The sequence below is a fragment of the Cydia strobilella genome, chromosome 2, assembly GCF_947568885.1.
Source record: "Cydia strobilella chromosome 2, ilCydStro3.1, whole genome shotgun sequence".
NCBI classification, from domain to species: domain Eukaryota; kingdom Metazoa; phylum Arthropoda; class Insecta; order Lepidoptera; family Tortricidae; genus Cydia; species Cydia strobilella.
This window is the reverse complement of record NC_086042.1, coordinates 19250901-19268865: the sequence shown is the minus strand read 5'-3', so window position 1 is coordinate 19268865 and position 17965 is coordinate 19250901. Positions and strand designations below refer to the sequence as shown.

Genomic DNA, 17965 nt, shown 5'->3' with positions numbered 1-17965 from the left:
AGATAAGATAATGACTTGAATTTTGACAACCCTAAATAGCCGAAAGGGATAGTGCCATATATTAGAAAGGGACAGCATGATTCGACCCTGAGCCGCTGTCAAACTTCGGTTTTGTAGGAAGTTTCTTTCTGCTCGGTAGTACTATTAGGCCGCATTAGCAGGAGAGTGCGAATGGGCCTTATAGTTTGTCAAAGGACTGTCTCATTTCAAACATAGACAGAGAGAATCATACTATCTTTGTCTTACACTAGTACTAGCACCCAGAAGAAAAGGATGAGAATAGTTTTTTTGTTCTTATTTACTGCCAATTTGGTTTGACCAACTATACTTAATACGAAGCCGCGAACGCGAGTGTGTAGGCGATTTTGCTGATTATCGAACTAGACGCCACACTCGAGTTCGCGGCTTCGCGCCGCGATTCGCGCACGAGTGTGGAGGGAGCTTGTGGCTATACTGAAGTCAAAGCCGTAAGGGTATGCACGCACGAGCAACTTAGTCGCCAGGCGATTTATTTGTCTCTTTACGACAAATAAATCGCCTTGCGACTAAGTTGCTCGTGATGCGCGCACGAGAGCGACTTTCGTGTCCGCAACTATTGTGTCTCTCAAGGTGCTCTCAAGCCGCTTCAGACTACGCGGCGCGAAGACGCGAACGCGAGTGTGGAGTCGATTTCGCTGATTAGCGAACTAGACTCCACACTCGCGTTCCCGGCTTCGCGCCGCGATTCGTGCACGAGTGTGGAGGGCCCTTCACATCAAGCCTGGGTAAGTATGAAAGTGCCGACGAATTTACAAGTGCGACAGAGAACGATCGATCGAACAATCGAACGTGCTTCGCGGTAGGCCCTCTGGCCGACCGGCGACTTATTTGTCGATTGTGCGCGCACTTGCATTGAAACCAATAAGGCCCTCCAGACTATGTGCTATGTGAAAATACCCACTAATAGGGATAATAATGATAAACAAATAATATATATAATGCGGCGCGCACTTATACTAATTCCTTGTATCCTTAATTGAATGAATCAAATATACGAAGAAATATGATAAGGTCGGCCGACCATGAAAATATTGTGGAGTGTACCTTTGCAGACGTCATCCAATATATGAATGAAAATAATGCACAATAAATGGGAAAAATAAAAAAAAAAACAACTCAAGACTGTCGGTTAAATACTGAAGATATAATGGCTTAATTTAAAAAAAAATAAATATCGAGGTTAACTATGAATCACACTACTTGGGAGGTCTACACGTGAAAGGTGTCAAATGGTTGTTTACCTAAATTCCATTCCTTATATAGAGGAGAGTCATCTTACATGTCTTTCCGTATATGGATTACATTCCTAACCTAATATATGGTACCGCTAAGCTATATGATCCTTATGATCTAATTACATGTTATTCGAATCCTATAAATACCTAATATTCTATGCCTACACTTCAGTGCGAGAATCGCGGCGCGACTTCGCGGAGAGAACATGTCGCAACGTTGACGTATGACTCGCAAACTTCACGGCGATTTCGCAGTTTGGTTCTCGCCAAGATGGCGGAAAAGCATCAGCTGATCGAGCTTAACTGCTAGTTATCTATGGCATCATACGTGATTTATAGTTGGTCAAACCAATTTGTCAGTCAGCCAGGAAACTTATACTTATCCCTTTTTTTTGGGTGCTAGTACTAGTGTAAGACAAAGATAGTATGATTCTCTCTGTCTATGTTTGAAATGAGACATACCTTTGACAAACTATAGTTATTTTTCCACTTTGTTTTGTTGTAAAACCGTAAAATATCGCACGCGGCTTCGCGCACGAGTGTGGAGGAAGCTTAAGGGCTAGTGTGGAAGTGCGCACACGTAGCGACGTGGCTCCCGGGAGACTTGTCCGCGGGTTCGGTGACAAGCTCGCGACGGAACTGTCTCCTTCCCTATAGGGCCCTCCAAACTCATGCGCGAATCACGGCGCGAAGCCGCGAGTGTGGCATCGATTTCGCCGATTGTTCACGCCTTCGCGCCTAGTTCCCCGTTTTTTGACGGTTTATTAGCCCGCGTCAAAGGAGGCGCGAAGCGCGAACTGGCAAGACTCCACATTACACACTATTTTGACTCATATGTGGCAAGATAAATAATAATTATATTACATAAAGCGGCTATATTTTACGGTTTTACAACAAAACAAAGTGGAAAAATAACTATAGTTTGTCAAAGGTATGTCTCATTTCAACCATAGACAGAGAGAATCATACTATCTTTGTCTTACACTAGTACTAGCACCAAAAAGAAAGGGATAAGTATAAGTTTCCTGGCTGACTGACAAATTGGTTTGACCAACTATAAATCACGTATGATGCCATAGATAACTAGCAGTTAAGCTCGATCAGCTGATGCTTTTCCGCTATCTTGGCGAGAACCAAACTGCGAAATTGCCGTGAAGTTTGCGAGTCATACGTCAACGTCGCGACATGTTCTCTCCGCGAAGTCGGGCCGCGATTCTCGCACATAGTCTGGAGGGCCTTATTGGTTTCAATGCAAGTGCGCGCACAAGCGACAAATAAGTCGCCGGTCGGCCAGAGGGCCTACCGCGAAGCACGTTCGATTGTTCGATCGATCGTTCTCTGTCGCACTTGTAAATTCGTCGGCAGTTTCATACTTACCCAGGCTTGATGTGAAGGGCCCTCCACACTCGTGCGCGAATCGCGGCGCGAAGCCGGGAACGCGAGTGTGGAGTCTAGTTCGCTAATCAGCGAAATCGACTCCACACTCGCGTTCGCGGCTTCGCGCCGCGTAGTCTGAAGCGGCTTGAGAGCACCTTGAGAGACAAAATAGTTACGGACACGAAAGTCGCTCTCGTGCGCGCATCACGAGCAACTTAGTCGCAAGGCGATTTATTTGTCGTAAAGAGACAAATAAATCGCCTGGCGACTAAGTTGCTCGTGCGTGCATACCCTTACGGCTTTGACTTCAGTATAGCCACAAGCTCCCTCCACACTCGTGCGCGAATCGCGGCGCGAAGCCGCGAACTCGAGTGTGGCGTCTAGTTCGATAATCAGCAAAATCGCCTACACACTCGCGTTCGCGGCTTCGTATTAAGTATAGTTGGTCAAACCAAATTGGCAGTAAATAAGAACAAAAAAACTATTCTCATCCTTTTCTTCTGGGTGCTAGTACTAGTGTAAGACAAAGATAGTATGATTCTCTCTGTCTATGTTTGAAATGAGACAGTCCTTTGACAAACTATAAGGCCCATCGCACGAGAGCTTAAAAAGCGTTGCGCACACGCAACACGCAACGCTTTTTAAGCTCTCCTGCTACTGGGGCCTAATAGTACTACCGTGCACAAAGGAAACTTCCTACTTAACTTTGACAGCGGCTCAGGGTCGAATCATGCTGTCCCTTTCTAATATATGGCACTATCCCTTTCGGCTATTTAGGGTTGTCAAAATTCAAGTCATTATCTTATCTGTGGTCGTGCACGCAAAGGGACGTCAAGTTGTGCCAACCCTAAAGCTCGCTCCAGACTACGCGGCGCGAAGCCGCGAACGTGAGTGATCGCGTTCGTGGCTTCGCGCCGCTATTCGCGCACGAGTGTGGAGGGACCTTTAACTTAGGCAGAACGCACTGTGATAAATTTCTTGCGGTTTCAGTCTAGCAAGTGCGAGTGTTGCAAAACGTTCCAGTATTAGCAGGAGATTGAAGTTGAAAGATTATAATTTGTACGTTTTTTTTTTACATAATAGCCTTGCTTTTTATTGTCTCCCAAAAGGTGAGAAAAGTAGAGTATTCTCCTTTGGGATAAAGCTGTTTTCGTCTTGGGTGAGCTTGAATCCCTCGACACCCTCGCTACGCTCGGGAATGGCACGAAGGGCTCTTCACACTCATGCGCGAATCGCGGCGCGAAGCCGCAAACGCGCGTGTGGAGCTTAATTCGCTGATTAGCGAACTAGGCTCTAGACTCGTGTTCCACACTAGCCCTTAAGCTTCCTCCACACTCGTGCGCGAATCGCGGCTTCGCGTGGCGTAGTCTGGAGCGCGCCACTTGATGTGAGTGACAAAATAGTCGCGGCGACAAAAGTTGCTCGTGCGTGCATACCGTAATACACCATCGCACCTTGGTGCGGTGCAATGGTGTGTTACGCAATTACTGAACGCACCTTCCTCTTTTGACATTTAGGGCGCCCCACACTTGTGCGCGAAGGCGAATGTAGAGCAGCGTCGCACTCACGTCGCAGTCTCCTATATATTATACTACTCTTTGGTCGCAGATCTGCGAAATTGACTCCAGTGTGGAGAGCGCTTGAATCAGCTGTCTAGTCGCCAATGTCAAATTATCTAAATAACCTCAAGAACTCAAGGATACACTGAAAATCTTCGTATTAGAGTGCGAAGTAAACTAAATATAACCCTGCTGGGAAGAAACTTGTGTAGAAACATTAAGTTAACAATGTTTTTGAACAAAACTAACATGAATCCTTTATGGCGCTGTGTTGCAAAACCCGTATTAACGAATAATATAAGACGGGAAGTTTTAAATAAATTCATGAGTACAACTATCTGTTCAAAATATATAGGTACAACTTCGTTAGTGCCAACTCAATGCCAATACTATTCGCCTTATAATACGATTCGACATAAATCAAAAAAGGTTTGTATATTATAGGCTATTTGACTAATTTTTGAAAATGGTTTTAATTTATTGTTTATGACTTAATAATTACACTACATTGATATTTCCGTGAAATTTCCTGTATTAAATATAAAAAAACAATGTTAGTTTATTTATTTTGAACGCGCCTTAAACGCTGTAACGCTCATAACATAGCTCTTTCAGCATTAGTAGGTAGTTAGTAGCATACTTTTTCTTTCAAACTAAAGTGCAGTATGGAGATATTATTCTCGTCATCGTATATATATATATCGTCGTCGTATTCGTATCATCGAAATCGAAATGTTCTTAAAATAAACAATTTCTACGTATACTCACACAGCTGTTTTTACATTTCTAAGTTCCGCAGCATAGTAATCCGGATTATCTTTAAAGAAAAGTGCAACCATTAATGCGTCTGTCTGGTAGGTTGCGCTATCAGCTTTCACATATTTCGGCTCCATTTTGAGATTCTTATGAATATTTTGCTACTAGATATAACTGTGGAACAATAACTAAAATTAACTAAATACAAATAAAACAGTTAAAACACTCAAGGCAATCCAGAATTTTTACCCGCGTGTGACGTCATCCGAGCGTTGACCAATCACAGAGTGTTCACGTCCCTGATGAAATTTCAAAAAATATATAATTTTCTTTCGTTTATTTTCCAAAAAATAAACAATTTACATTCAAATATAGTGAAATATACTTTATTAGTTTATTATCTTTCAGGATGACAGCAATTCGTTATATATTTTTAATGTTGTCAAATACCCTATTGTCGCCAAAATATATATATATTTTTTTGTTTTTAAGTTTATTATTGTTGTATGTTTGTTAGTCAGTAAAGTACGAACCTTTTGTTTGGGTTGCCTTAAAATAAATTGATTTGACAAAAAATCATAAGATAATAGACATAGAGATAATAGAGATAGTAACTTGACATTGTAGATTATAGTAATGTTATTTAATTGTAGCAAAGGGCCGAGGAGTCAGATGATGAAGTAGATACATTTGATGATGACCCATCTTTGTCAAGAGATTCAAAAGTAGTGAAGTTCAACACCACATCATTACGGGCCGACTTGATACTAAAAACAGCATTAGGGGTTGCAAGAAAGTGAGTATGTAGCAACAACATTTTTTGTATCCTGTGATTTCGTATAATACTTAAACTTTTAAGATACACTTCATTAACTTCATATTAGCTTTGATAATTACCAAGAATGAAGGAAACAAAACTTAATCTTCAAATTTTTTTTCAGTAAAATAGAGCAATTATTCTATGAAAGCAAAATTAGAGTCAATGGAAAAAAAATAGTAAAGAAAAGTCTTTCTGTAAGTATTTAAGAAACTAAATCATTTATTATTATTATCTTGTAGAAGATACAAATAAAGTATTAAAACTAATTATTACCTATTTTTTTTAGGTAAAAATAGGAGATGAAATTGATATCATAAAGGCTGTAAGCCCCAAGAATCCTGATCATTTATACATTTCCCGTATTGAAGTGATGAATTTAGCTGCAAAAGAAGAAACCATTGTGGTTACAGCACGCAGATTTAAAACATTGCTCATTGAGAATTATGAAACTGATCCATACAAAGGCTCTACAAATGAAGAATAGATTATATAAAATAAAATATTTAAATAGGGTAGGGTAGGAAACAGTGGCTCGGAAAAAAAGCCGGATACAGTGGCTCACTCAACCTAATTCCAACATGAAAGAGGCGATATTTGGGCGACTGAGCCACTATTCGAGCTGAGCCACTGTTTCCTACCCTACCCTACTCTTAAACTTTAACTAAACTATGTTACTAGTTTCTGTAAATAAATTATGATGCTAATAGTTTTTATTTATTGAGCTTGAGCTACATATGATGGCTTGCAAAGATACAAGAACACAGTAGCGGTTTAAGGAATTAATTTTGTAATTTTTTTCATGTAATTATTCTCAGGTTTAGTACATTTCCTCATACACATTACAATTGTGATTGTTAAAAATATGTTTTACCACCACCAACATTACCATTATGCCATTATTATTATGTTTGGGTTATTAGTATTACGGTACATAATTATTCATATTCCTATCTCAACATTGATTTTGAATCATAGCTCTTTCATAATACCTAAACAGTGTTTTTTAAACTCCGTTAACTTCAGGGTATGGCTAAGTCAAGGGCCTGACACTCTTTGATAGAGAAAGATAGTCTTATTGCGATTTCTATAAGAGGAAAGAGAAAATAGTGCCATGCTTTGTCCTTATCACTGACCGGGTTTTTTTTTCATGGTCGGGTTATGGCAGCATAGGTAGGAGGCGATGGCGAAATACCGAAATTTATAAGAGTGAAAGATAATTAGTGACAATTAAATCACAAACTAAAAGTGACAAAAACAGTGCGTAAAAACGGAAAAGCGCAAAAACAAAAAACTAGAATAAACATAACTATACGTATCAATCAATCAATCAATCTTTGGGTATTATGGCTCCATCGATATTGTCGATGATTCCGCCAACGTCAAGGTTTAGGAAGGCACGTGCTTTATGAAGACAATTGGCCGGTGAATATCCACGACGCAGTTCACTCAGATGAGAATCGAATGTAGATCTACCAGGACAAAACAAACATATATTATTAAAACTAACTACTACAAATACAGGTTATTGTTTTTAATGTGTTTAGCTAAAACGTTCACAAAAGGGGAGGTAACTAATGTAAGGAGGAAATTAATGTTAACAGGACGGGGAATTTCAGGGGGGAGGATGTCATACATGGGGGTGACGAGACGATTACAATTTCAAAATACGTGTTCGAGAGTACCCTCCGCCAGACCACATTCACATAGAGAGTGGTCTCGAACACGCATTTTTTTCAAGCGAACAGGGGTGCAAACGTGGCCCAGTCGGAGGCGAACGATCGTTGAAGTAATGTTCTTTGGCAAGGACTTCCGAGTACCAGAGAACCACGGTTTATGGGGAATATTTGGTTGGATTCCGCGATAATGCTTAGCGATCTGTAGTTGAGTAGTATGCCATCGGGTGTTCCAGGTATCTCGCAAGTGGGTTAGAGCTTGGGCCTTAATGTCACGAGGAAAGCATCGATCATACCTGTAGCTGCCAATCGTTATTGCTTCCTTGGCGCACTGGTCGGCCATCTCATTACCTGATATTCCGCTATGACTCGGAATCCAAGCCAATATTACCTGAATATTCTCCAAATGCCATTGCTGAATGACAAGCAGGTCTTTGATTTTTAAAGTAATGCTGAAGTTTTCTTCAGCATGAAAAGGCCTTTTAACTATATCTTGTAAGCAGCTCAACGAATCAGTTAAAATAATTGATTTATTAAGGTGGTGAGAGTAAATGTAAGACACGGCCTCCAGCAATGCGACTGCTTCTCCAGAAAATACCGAATTACCAGGAGGAAGTTTAAAACTTAAAATAATTTTATATTTGGGAAACCACACTGCAGACCCTACTGGGCCGTCGTTATTTAATTTGGACGCATCAGTAAAAATGGCCAAATGATCTGGATATTGATTTGATATTACTGTATTAAAGATACTATCTGCTCCTATTTGGTCCTTATATATGCCTAAACTAAAAATGACATTGGGCTGGTATATGAGACTATCATAACTTGTTTCGAAAAGAGGATTTTTGTAATTTTGGAAAATTCGAGTCGGTAACTCTAAATACTTTTTATAACTGTTAACCAATAAAGGAGAATCTTTATGTGCCCAGTACCGAGAGGTGTCTACAAGTTGTTGTAATGATTCTAAAATTGGGAGAAGTGGATGGGACGCTGTTTGGAGCGTCTTGAATAAAAACCTGTCCGCCAAGAACTGTCTTCGTAAAGAGTAAGGAGGGTCCATGCATTCGACCTGAAGACCAATCGTCGGAGAAGATCTCATAGCCCCTGTAATTATCCTAAGACATCTTGCTTGTATACGGTCCAATTTACTTAATGCTTTCTTGTTGCAGGGTTCTAGGATAATGCTGCCGTAGTCAAAGTGACTCCTAATAATAGCGTTATATAAAAGTTTCTGGCAATAGGGGTGTGAACCCCACCTTACACCGGACAAACGACGAATGATATTAATATTTTTTTCCACTTTTTGACACAGGTAACGAAGATGGCTTACGCCCAGGAGCTTGGAATCAAGAATGATGCCTAGAAATTTTACCTCTTCTGCTATCCTGACATTTTCCTCGTCGATCACAATATTCACTACCGGCACATAGCGTTTTCTAGTGAATATAACCGCACTGCTTTTTTCCGCTGACAAGGAAAGACTATGATCGGACAACCACGTGCTTAGATAGAAGAGAGCAGAATTTATGGATTGCTCAGTTTCTGGAAATGCTTTAGAAGAAGCATAGAGGACAATGTCATCCACGTACTGTAGAATTTTGCAAAAACAGTTAACTGAGGTATCTAGATCTGAGGTGTAAAGACTATAGAGAAGAGGGCTCAGTCTTGGGGGAGACCCTTCCACACAAGATTTGCTGCAGACAACTTTCCATTTGCTCGTACAATGATGGAACGGCCCATATACATATTACATATGATGTTGATGATCCTCACAGGGATACTCAGATTGAGCATTTTCTGCCTGAGTATAGGAAGATCTACATTATCGTATGCAGCCGTGATGTCCAAAAACGCACCGATAACGTGCTTGCCCTGAGTGAGCGACAGGCGAATGTCTGAGGTGAGAACGCTCAGGCTGTCTGTGGTTCCCATACCCTTTCTGAATCCAAACTGGGTTTTTGATATAATATTTTTATTTTCTACGATCCACTCTAGTCTATTTTTAATAAGATGTTCCATTATTTTTGCTATCACTGATGACAGGGCGATGGGTCTGTATGAATTTGGATTAGCTGGATCTTTTCCGGGTTTTAGAATTGGTATTATAATCTGGGTTTTCCAGCTATCTGGGATATTTCCCGTTAAAAAAATGTTATTAAGTATTTCTAAAAAAATTACTTTTGTAGATTGCGAGTTTTGGATCAGAAAAGAGTATGGGATGCCGTCACACCCCGGAGCGGAGTCCCTGAGGTGATCAATCGCACAGCGAAGCTCATCAAAAGAAAAAGCCTCATTCATCCTCTCAGATGGAGTGGAAACTGAGCAGTAGCCACCAATACCTTCCCGGCTTGGAACATAAGGTGGAGCCATCCTAGATATAAAATCTTCAAGCCACATAGATTCATTAGTACTGACATTATTATTGGTTTGAGAGGAACGAAAAGCTTTAATCTTTTTCCATATCAATGTGCAGGGAGTTCTTGGGGACAGTGACTCACAAAAGGAACGCCAGCCCTGAAATTTCCTTTTGCTAAGGAATCTCCTTGTTTTGGCAGAAACACGCTTGAAATTGAGATAATTATCTAGGGAAAGATCTTGAGCAAAAAGCGACTCCGCCTGTTTACGCTCCTTTACCGCGGCAGAGCATTCAGAATTCCACCATGCTGGAGAAGATATTTTGTTGCGAGCTGAATTTTTCAAAGGGATAGAGTTATTAGCCGCTGAAAGAACTGCCTCAATAAATGAGTCATACATTTCCAGGATACTCATTTGACTAGTATTGAGAGTATTTGCTAAGGAGATGTCTAACTCAGATCTAAACTTAGGCCAATCTGCTCGACATGTGCTATATTTAAGAAGTGGTGTCTGAGGGGGCGTTGGAGCAATCAAGGAATCTTGCAGGATTGTTAAGATAGGAAGGTGGTCGCTCCCAAAAGAATTTGAACAAACTGTCCACACCAAAGATTGCATTAAGCTCGGTGATGCCATTGTTAGGTCAGGGACACTTGCATTTTGAGTGGGTGAGACTGAGACTCTACGCGTTGGGGATCCGTCGTTTAGAATGCATAAGTTAACATTGTCCATGAGATCCAAAACGTACCGGGAATTCGCGTCGTAAGCTCTTGAACCCCACAGGGGGTGGCGGCAATTAAAGTCTCCTTGTAAGACAATAGGAGCTGGCAATGACTGCAGAATAGAGTCAAGCTCTTCAATTATTTCTCGATTGGGGTGGGGGATATAAATAAAACAAAGGATATGTTGAGGCATCGCACTGCCATCATATTAAAATCAGGTGAATGGGGAGGGAGGGGAAGTTGAGAAAAGGTTATATTTCTTTTAACAAGAATAGCACAGCCAGCATGCCCGTCATTCCTGTCATCCCTGAGGCAGGAGTAGCCTGTCACCCTAAAGTGGGATTGAGGCCCCAACCATGTCTCCGAGATGGCAAGAATGACTGGGCTATATGAATTAATTATATTAATAATTTTATGTTTTTTATTTTTAACACTTCTAGCATTCCATTGAATCAGATTGTGTGAAGCCGTTTTGAATAGCTTTATTGATTGAAGAACAAATTTGAGCCTGGAAGGCTTCTAGAGCATTGTACGGTAAGATATCTGCAAATCTGTTTAGGAGGTCCTCGATGATCTTTGAGATACCAAAGCCTAGATTGTCATTTGGGGTCTCTGAGGACTGCTGTCCTAATGCACATCCGTTAGATTGAGAAGATCGAGGGGTGGATGTGATATTTCTGTGGGCCTCTACATCATAAGACTTACCAAGCGTGGGCTTGGGTCGCCTTTGAACTAAAATAGTTTTTCTGTATGACTGAGTTGGCGGTACATTCTGAGTTGATGTACACTCGGATGGACTTTTAGAAGGGATTTCGACATCCAAATTGCAGGGCTATTAAATATTTCCGTGATAAACACTCCCGTGTCCATTATCGCGCGCGAATATTATAAAAAAAATTGTTCTACGATTCACCGCCCGATGCGTACCGCCGCTCACGCCCGCCGCGCCGCTCCCCGTCGCCGCCGCTCGAGTAAATTCGCGCGAGTCGCCGCTGGCAGCGGCGGGTCGTGGCCTCTCTCTTCTTTCGCCTTATTTTGTAACATTCGCTTTTCGCTCCCCGCCGCCGCTGCCGCAGGTCGCGCAATGTCGTGGCCAGGCAGTAAGAACTACACGCTCGTAGAGGCCTTATCAGATAAAAATAAATCATTGAATATCTCCAAAATTGAGTTAATTAGAATACCGGTTACTTTGAATAAGTCATTTAATTTAAGCTCAGGAATGCACCCTTGAAATTAACGGACTTTAAAAAAAACACCGTGTAGATTTTTTTTGACCAGATAAAGAGATAATTATAAGAAAGAGAGCTGTGTCAATATTTGTGACGTTTTCAATCAAAAGGCACCCCATTATCGCTTACCATAAGGACGAAAATTGCTTGTATTTTTATACGAAAAACCTGTCAGAGCGTCCTTATGGCAAGCGACAACGTGGTACCTTTTGCTTGAAAACGACCCATTTTGTTACATTACCAAATTACATTGCCAAATAGTTTGAAATAAATGAATTGTAATTACGCTCCAACAGTTAATTTTGCGCATTTAGGTATAATTTCTTGATTTCATTATTATGAATATTATCATTTAAACTTTCATGATTTTACACATTATTACATCTGAGTTAATCGCGTCTACATACCTAATATCAGGGCGAATCAGGTCAGACTAAAAAAAATGTTGCTACTGAAAATATTGCTTATGAGTCTTAAGACAGGAGTCGCAGGCTAACATGCGCGGCTCATCACGGTCAATGTCACGCCTGAATTGTTGGAGGTAATTTTAAAATTAAAATGTGACTCGATTCTTGAAATAAAATACATATTAACAATTAAACAACGCCCCCTACGGTTCGAGCACGCTCCCTATATCTAGGTTAAGGTTTGTCAATTTGTTGACTAACCCCCTAAACTACCGCTCGTTTTTAGGATTCCGTACCCAAAGGGTAAAAACGGAATCCTATTACTAAGACTCCGCTGTCCGTCTGTCTGTCCGTCTGTCACCAGGCTGTATCTCATGAACCGTGATAGCTAGACAGTTGAAATTTTCACAGATGATGTATTTCTGTTGCCGCTATAACAACAAATACTAAAAACAGAATAATATAAATATTTAAATGGGGCTCCCATACAACAAACGTGATTTTATTTGCAGTTTTTTTTCGTAATGGTACTGAACCCTTCGTGCGCGAGTCCGACTCGCACTTGGCCGGTTTTTTTAAATTTTTTAACCGCCGAACTCTTGCGTTATCTAATGCTGGATCAAATCAATCAGTATCAAATATTTTATGTTTTACAATTACGATGGACTCGTGACTTATAAAACAAACAATTACATTTCGTAGACTCCTAGCATCGCTACCTAGCCTAGCTTAATATATTATATTTACTGGTCCCAGGAAAGGTTCTCATAGTTTGGCTCAATCTCCCGAATCTTCGCCAACAGTGTTTCGGCTAAATTTTCATTAGGATTTGTGTCTGTAAAAAAGGAAAAAAAAAAACATTTTTTTTGTCAATTGACTAGATGTACCAGAATGGTTTCTCTGAGAACGCAATCTAGTGGCTATCTTCGCTGCATTATTTCTTAATTTGTGACTTTCCATGTCAAAGGTATCATCTGGGAACAAAGGCACTTTTTGACATGGAAAACCACAATTATTTGATTTTACTACTTTACGGTTGTTTACGGTACGAACTTGCTAGTTGTGAACTTGTGAATAAGATTAAGAAATAACATATTTTTGGACCTATCCCTGTGGCCAGTTTCACGAAAGCTTAAGGCAGCAAAAAGTAAAGTTGAGGTTTCCACGTGTATCACAAATAAATCAAATTATAAGCTTTCGTGGAACGGGCCCCTTTGAGGTACCTATACACAGGGTGTGATGTGTCTATGGTGTTTCTGTTTTTACCGTCATAGTACACCAGGTCGCACTTGTCGCGCAGCTCGGGACTGTTGCGGATGATGCTCGGCAGCGTGGCGCAGAAAGACGCTGCGATTTCTTCCTCGTCCGCCTTCGCCATCGCTGCAAGACGGATACCAGACGGGTACGGGGTATTAGGGCAAACACATAGAACCTTTAAGCTTGTTTGTGCACGGTTGCAGTTGCATTGCAACATGCGTAGTGCGTAAAGGGAGTATGAAGAGGGCCTACCGCGAAAAACGAAATTTCGTTATCTGCCTCTATCGCTCAAAAATGCACGACGATGATAGAGAGGCAGATAACGAAATTTCGATTTTCGCGGTAGGCTCTCTGTAATGGGGAGGACAGGAACCACCATTTTAAAAACTTGAAGTTTAAATGTCAAGTCACTTATTAATTCGAATTTAAGGCTGCAAGATGGTAGAACTTCCAACGAGTATCATTAATAAAAGTCCATCCGAGCTAATTCTGCACCGAATTAGCAAGCGACAGAGCATGGAAGCGCTCAAACTCCTGTGAAAATATGACTTTTATAAGTAATGGCACTACCACACATTGTCGTTGCAATGGCGCCAAAGAATCAGCTTAAATGGATCCCATAAGACGCCTCGATTTACGATGCCTACTGACTACTGACGAAAACAATCCTGGCGCGTCGTTTCTGGACCACGTCTTATAAATTGCGCGGCTGCGCGACTGCTATAGGTTTGGGCGTAATTACTGTCCTATTACAATGCTTTATTATTTTCTTCAAATATAACAGATTTTTATTATATGTCTGTATTTTTAAAATTAGTTTTTACGGAAATTATATTGTGAAATTAAACCGAAAAACAAGTGGAAGAGGCATGAGGAAGCTTAGTTCACTATATCTGCACTTACGCGTGTAAACGGCTCGCTTCTGTAGCACCATCCACAGCGTGTTGATGGGAGTGGCGCAGACCACATGCACGGGCCGCGGGTCGGTCGGGTGCCGCCGGATCTTGTACACCGTGTTGCGGTACACGCGGTTACGCACGCCTGCCACGTCGCGACTGATATCAGGAAGGCTCTGCAAACAATAATAACATGAACATTAACAGCACACAATATACAACAATTGTAGGAGATGCTACATAACATGACATCACTATGCTCGGTGCACGTACACACTTTCGCCTCTTCAGCTCGGCCATTAGAGTTCGTACTCAGACTGTATCTTTCAACTTTGTAGGAAACTCTTTCACTGACTGCATAAGGCAAAGTGAAACAAGACTCTGTCAAAAATTTCATTTTTAATAACACACATGTTACCTATTGCCGACTGTAGTTAATGTCCTCAAAGAATCGGACTCGTCGAAACAAACCATATGCATGAGCCCAATCTCAAGGGGTCTACACTACAAGTAGACACCGAGAGTTCCATATTCATTATTCCATATCATTATTGTATTAATTTTAATAACAAAACTTCCGTGAGACACAGACATATTAAATATATTAATAACGGGTCACTCACGTGTTTTAAGTCGAAAACGCTCGACATGTTTCACTCCGTACCGAGGAGCGCCATCAGGAGCAAGCTCCTGCAAGCGGAGTGAAACATGTCGAGCGTTTTCGACTTGAGTGACCCGTTATTCATATATTTAACATTATTGTATTGATTGTCATGATGTCATCTGCATTTATTAGGGTTCCGTACCCAAAGGGTAAAAACGGGACCCTATTACTAAGACTCCTCTGTCCGTCGTCTGTCACCAGGCTGCATCTCATGAACCGTGATAGCTAGACAGTTGAAATTTTCAGATGATGTATTTCTGTTGCTGTTATAACAACAAATATTAAAAAGTACGGAACCCTCGGTGGGCGTGTCCGACTCGCACTTGTCAGGTTTTTATATGTTACTTGCAAAGTTTCAAATCAATATGGCTTACAATAGAAGTAAGTTAAAATCGACTTGCAAGATACATTGTTAGCTTGTTGGTAAGTTACATTACAAGTGAAGTTAATTATAAATGTGCTAAAGATAAACTGTTATGGGTGATGGTTGGTCGTCGGTCGTCGGTCGTGTGACTCACAGCTAGCATTGTACCAAGGAGAAGTTTCCCAAGTTGAGAAATTTCTATAGAAAAAGTTCGAAATTTAAATTTAGCAATCTATCAAATCATGTAAAGACCCTAATAGATACAGGATTTAATAGATATTTCCTCCGCCTGTCTAATCGATATGTGATATATAATATTCTTAATCTTAATTCTAAATGGAAACTTGCTTCAAATTCTCATGTAAATGTCCATCATCCTGTCCGAGTACGTAGTGAATGTTCAGCATCAGCAACTTGCACATAGCTACTCACAGTGCATTGCTCCAAGCGCGGCAGGCGTTCATCGTTCTTGTTGAAGGTTTCCAGGCTGCGCGGGCAGTGCAGGGAGCGCGGGAACACCACCAACAGCCGCCGCACTGGAAACACCGCGCGCCGGGACATCGCACCAGCCCTTATAGCTTCCACCAATCCCTCGTAGCTGATGACAAAACTATAAATTATTTTGTCCATAAGACATGCTATAGCTTTAATTCCCAGGTAAAAGCATGGGTCATTCCACGAACAAGTAAGGAGTAATATGGAATTACCCAATTGTCAACAAGAAGCAATTTTTTTTAAATGTTAAATCAAGAAACATCATGAAAAGACCTAATGTTCCCATTGCAATAGGCATTAATTAATTATTTTTATTATTTTAGTTCTTTGAGTTTCTCAGTACTCCAGGCAGAACTGGTGTAATGACATACACGGGCCGAAGCCAAGTGCATCTCATATTAATCGTCTGTAGAATTTTGATCGTTTTGGCCTAGGTTTTCTATTTGGGGTAGAGTAAGAGATGCTGTGATGATTGGTACACGTTGGTTATGTGTTTCAGGAAGTTGTAAATCTGTCTGTAGAAATTTTCTAACTATTCGACATGTGTTCAAAATTGCTGCTTTTTGCATTAGTATATATGATGATGATGGCAAGTCTAGAGTTTTAATTGAAGTGTGCAGTTGCTGTGGGATAACACCTATAGACCCTGTAGTAGACAAAACTATGGGAACTATAGTAACAGTTTTTAATTTCCATATCCTGGCTATTTCGTCTTTTAGATCAGTATATTTAGAAAGTTTTTCGGCTATAACTCATTGACACTTTGGGCCGATACTACATCCTCTGGGAGTTTGTTCCAAGCTTTGACCACTCTCTTGCTAAAGAAATGTCTATGAGGATAATTGTAGGACCTGCGAGACACCAGCTTATACTGATGACCTCTTAGACAGTTGTTACTATTGCGTTCTAGCATCTTATGGAAATCTTTGAGGTCATAGTGTGTGTGCATTTAATTCAACTTTAATAATTTGGCAAAGAACAAAACAATGCAACAACCGCGCATGCAAAGCGGCACTAAGAGCTCACCCACTCGCCACCAGGAGGAATCACTTGGAACAGGTAGCCTTCTGCGAAACTACACGCCAGCGCCTCACCATATGTTATTGTTGCCGGTTGGCACTTCTGGAACATAGTCACTATGTTTACGATTTATAAGATTCATAGCTAACAGAAACACAAATCAGTTACAGGCCTCCGTTTAGGTATGCAAGTGTCAGGCCCTCTTTGAATATTTTACACAAGCAGTCTATGGGTCAACTATACTCATAAGGCATACAACACCCTTTGAATCCAATATAACGAATTGTAAATATCTTACCAATTGTAAATATCTGACTGTAGCATAAGCAACCCATATCATCAGGAACTCTTCTCTTTGTAATGAGTGGCCACAGTACACTGTGATGGGTATAGTCAACAGCAGCACATACAGGGAGAGTTTGTACTTTTCCTTTAGCTTGAGCACAGGCAGCTTCTTACTCTTTACTGCAGTGCAAATGGCAATACAGGCTAGTTCAAAGCCCTGGCTTGCCAGTAGATTGGCTATTATGGAAGCTGCAAATTATAATGTTCATGAATGTTTCAAGATATCAATCAATTATTCCTACTCATAAAAATAAATTATGAGATCAAACACTCACCTATTATTTGTAAATACTTTTGAGCGAATGCAGAATCCATATTGTCGGTGTCTAAAACATGTACCAAGTTAGAATATGTCTGCAAAACCATCCAATACTAAATAACGTATAGGAATTCTAGGAACCAGACACTGGGTACCTGGAAACTTTGTATAATAATAATGCTTGGTCTGAATTTGCAGTCAGGAAAGTGTTATAATTTGGTATCAAAAAACGGCTCATTTGCTGTAATAATAATGAAACTTACGGTATCCTAGAATGAAGCAGCCAAGAAATAAAATCTGGCCGCCTAAAATACGTTCCAATTCCATTCTCTTCATACTTTATCATGCAATTCCGTCTCATTTTATTAAGGCCATATAGTTATGCTCTCCGACGTTTTAATAACAACGCGACCACGCGTAACGTAAGTGGATGGCATGGCATGGCATGGCTTCCAAACCAAAAATATTTTTTTGTTTACGTTTTACTTCCAAA

The 17965-nt window shown here is 40.6% G+C and overlaps 2 protein-coding genes across 3 annotated transcripts; one reads left to right on the top strand and one right to left on the bottom strand.

Moving 5' to 3' along the window:
• The first annotated feature begins 4310 nt into the window (after window positions 1–4310).
• Window positions 4311–6492, top strand: LOC134753160 (mitochondrial transcription rescue factor 1). Its single transcript, XM_063688957.1, has 4 exons — window positions 4311–4639; window positions 5620–5762; window positions 5908–5980; window positions 6073–6492. The coding sequence occupies exons 1-4, from the start codon at window positions 4439–4441 to the stop codon at window positions 6268–6270; spliced, it is 615 nt and encodes a 204-aa protein (XP_063545027.1). The 5' UTR covers window positions 4311–4438; the 3' UTR covers window positions 6271–6492.
• LOC134753145 (stimulator of interferon genes protein-like) lies at window positions 6363–17948 on the bottom strand. 2 transcript variants are annotated; one of them, XM_063688945.1, is made up of 8 exons: window positions 17736–17948; window positions 17489–17539; window positions 17167–17402; window positions 16879–16970; window positions 15786–15951; window positions 14333–14501; window positions 13439–13552; window positions 6363–7255 (listed from the first exon to the last, which is right to left on the bottom strand). In XM_063688945.1, the coding sequence occupies exons 1-8, from the start codon at window positions 17806–17808 to the stop codon at window positions 7233–7235; spliced, it is 924 nt and encodes a 307-aa protein (XP_063545015.1). In that variant the 5' UTR covers window positions 17809–17948; the 3' UTR covers window positions 6363–7232. The 2 variants fall into 2 exon arrangements, with proteins under 2 accessions (XP_063545015.1, XP_063545007.1); XM_063688937.1 differs by lacking the exon at window positions 6363–7255 and adding an exon at window positions 12789–13007.
• Between the last annotated feature and the right edge of the window lie 17 nt (window positions 17949–17965).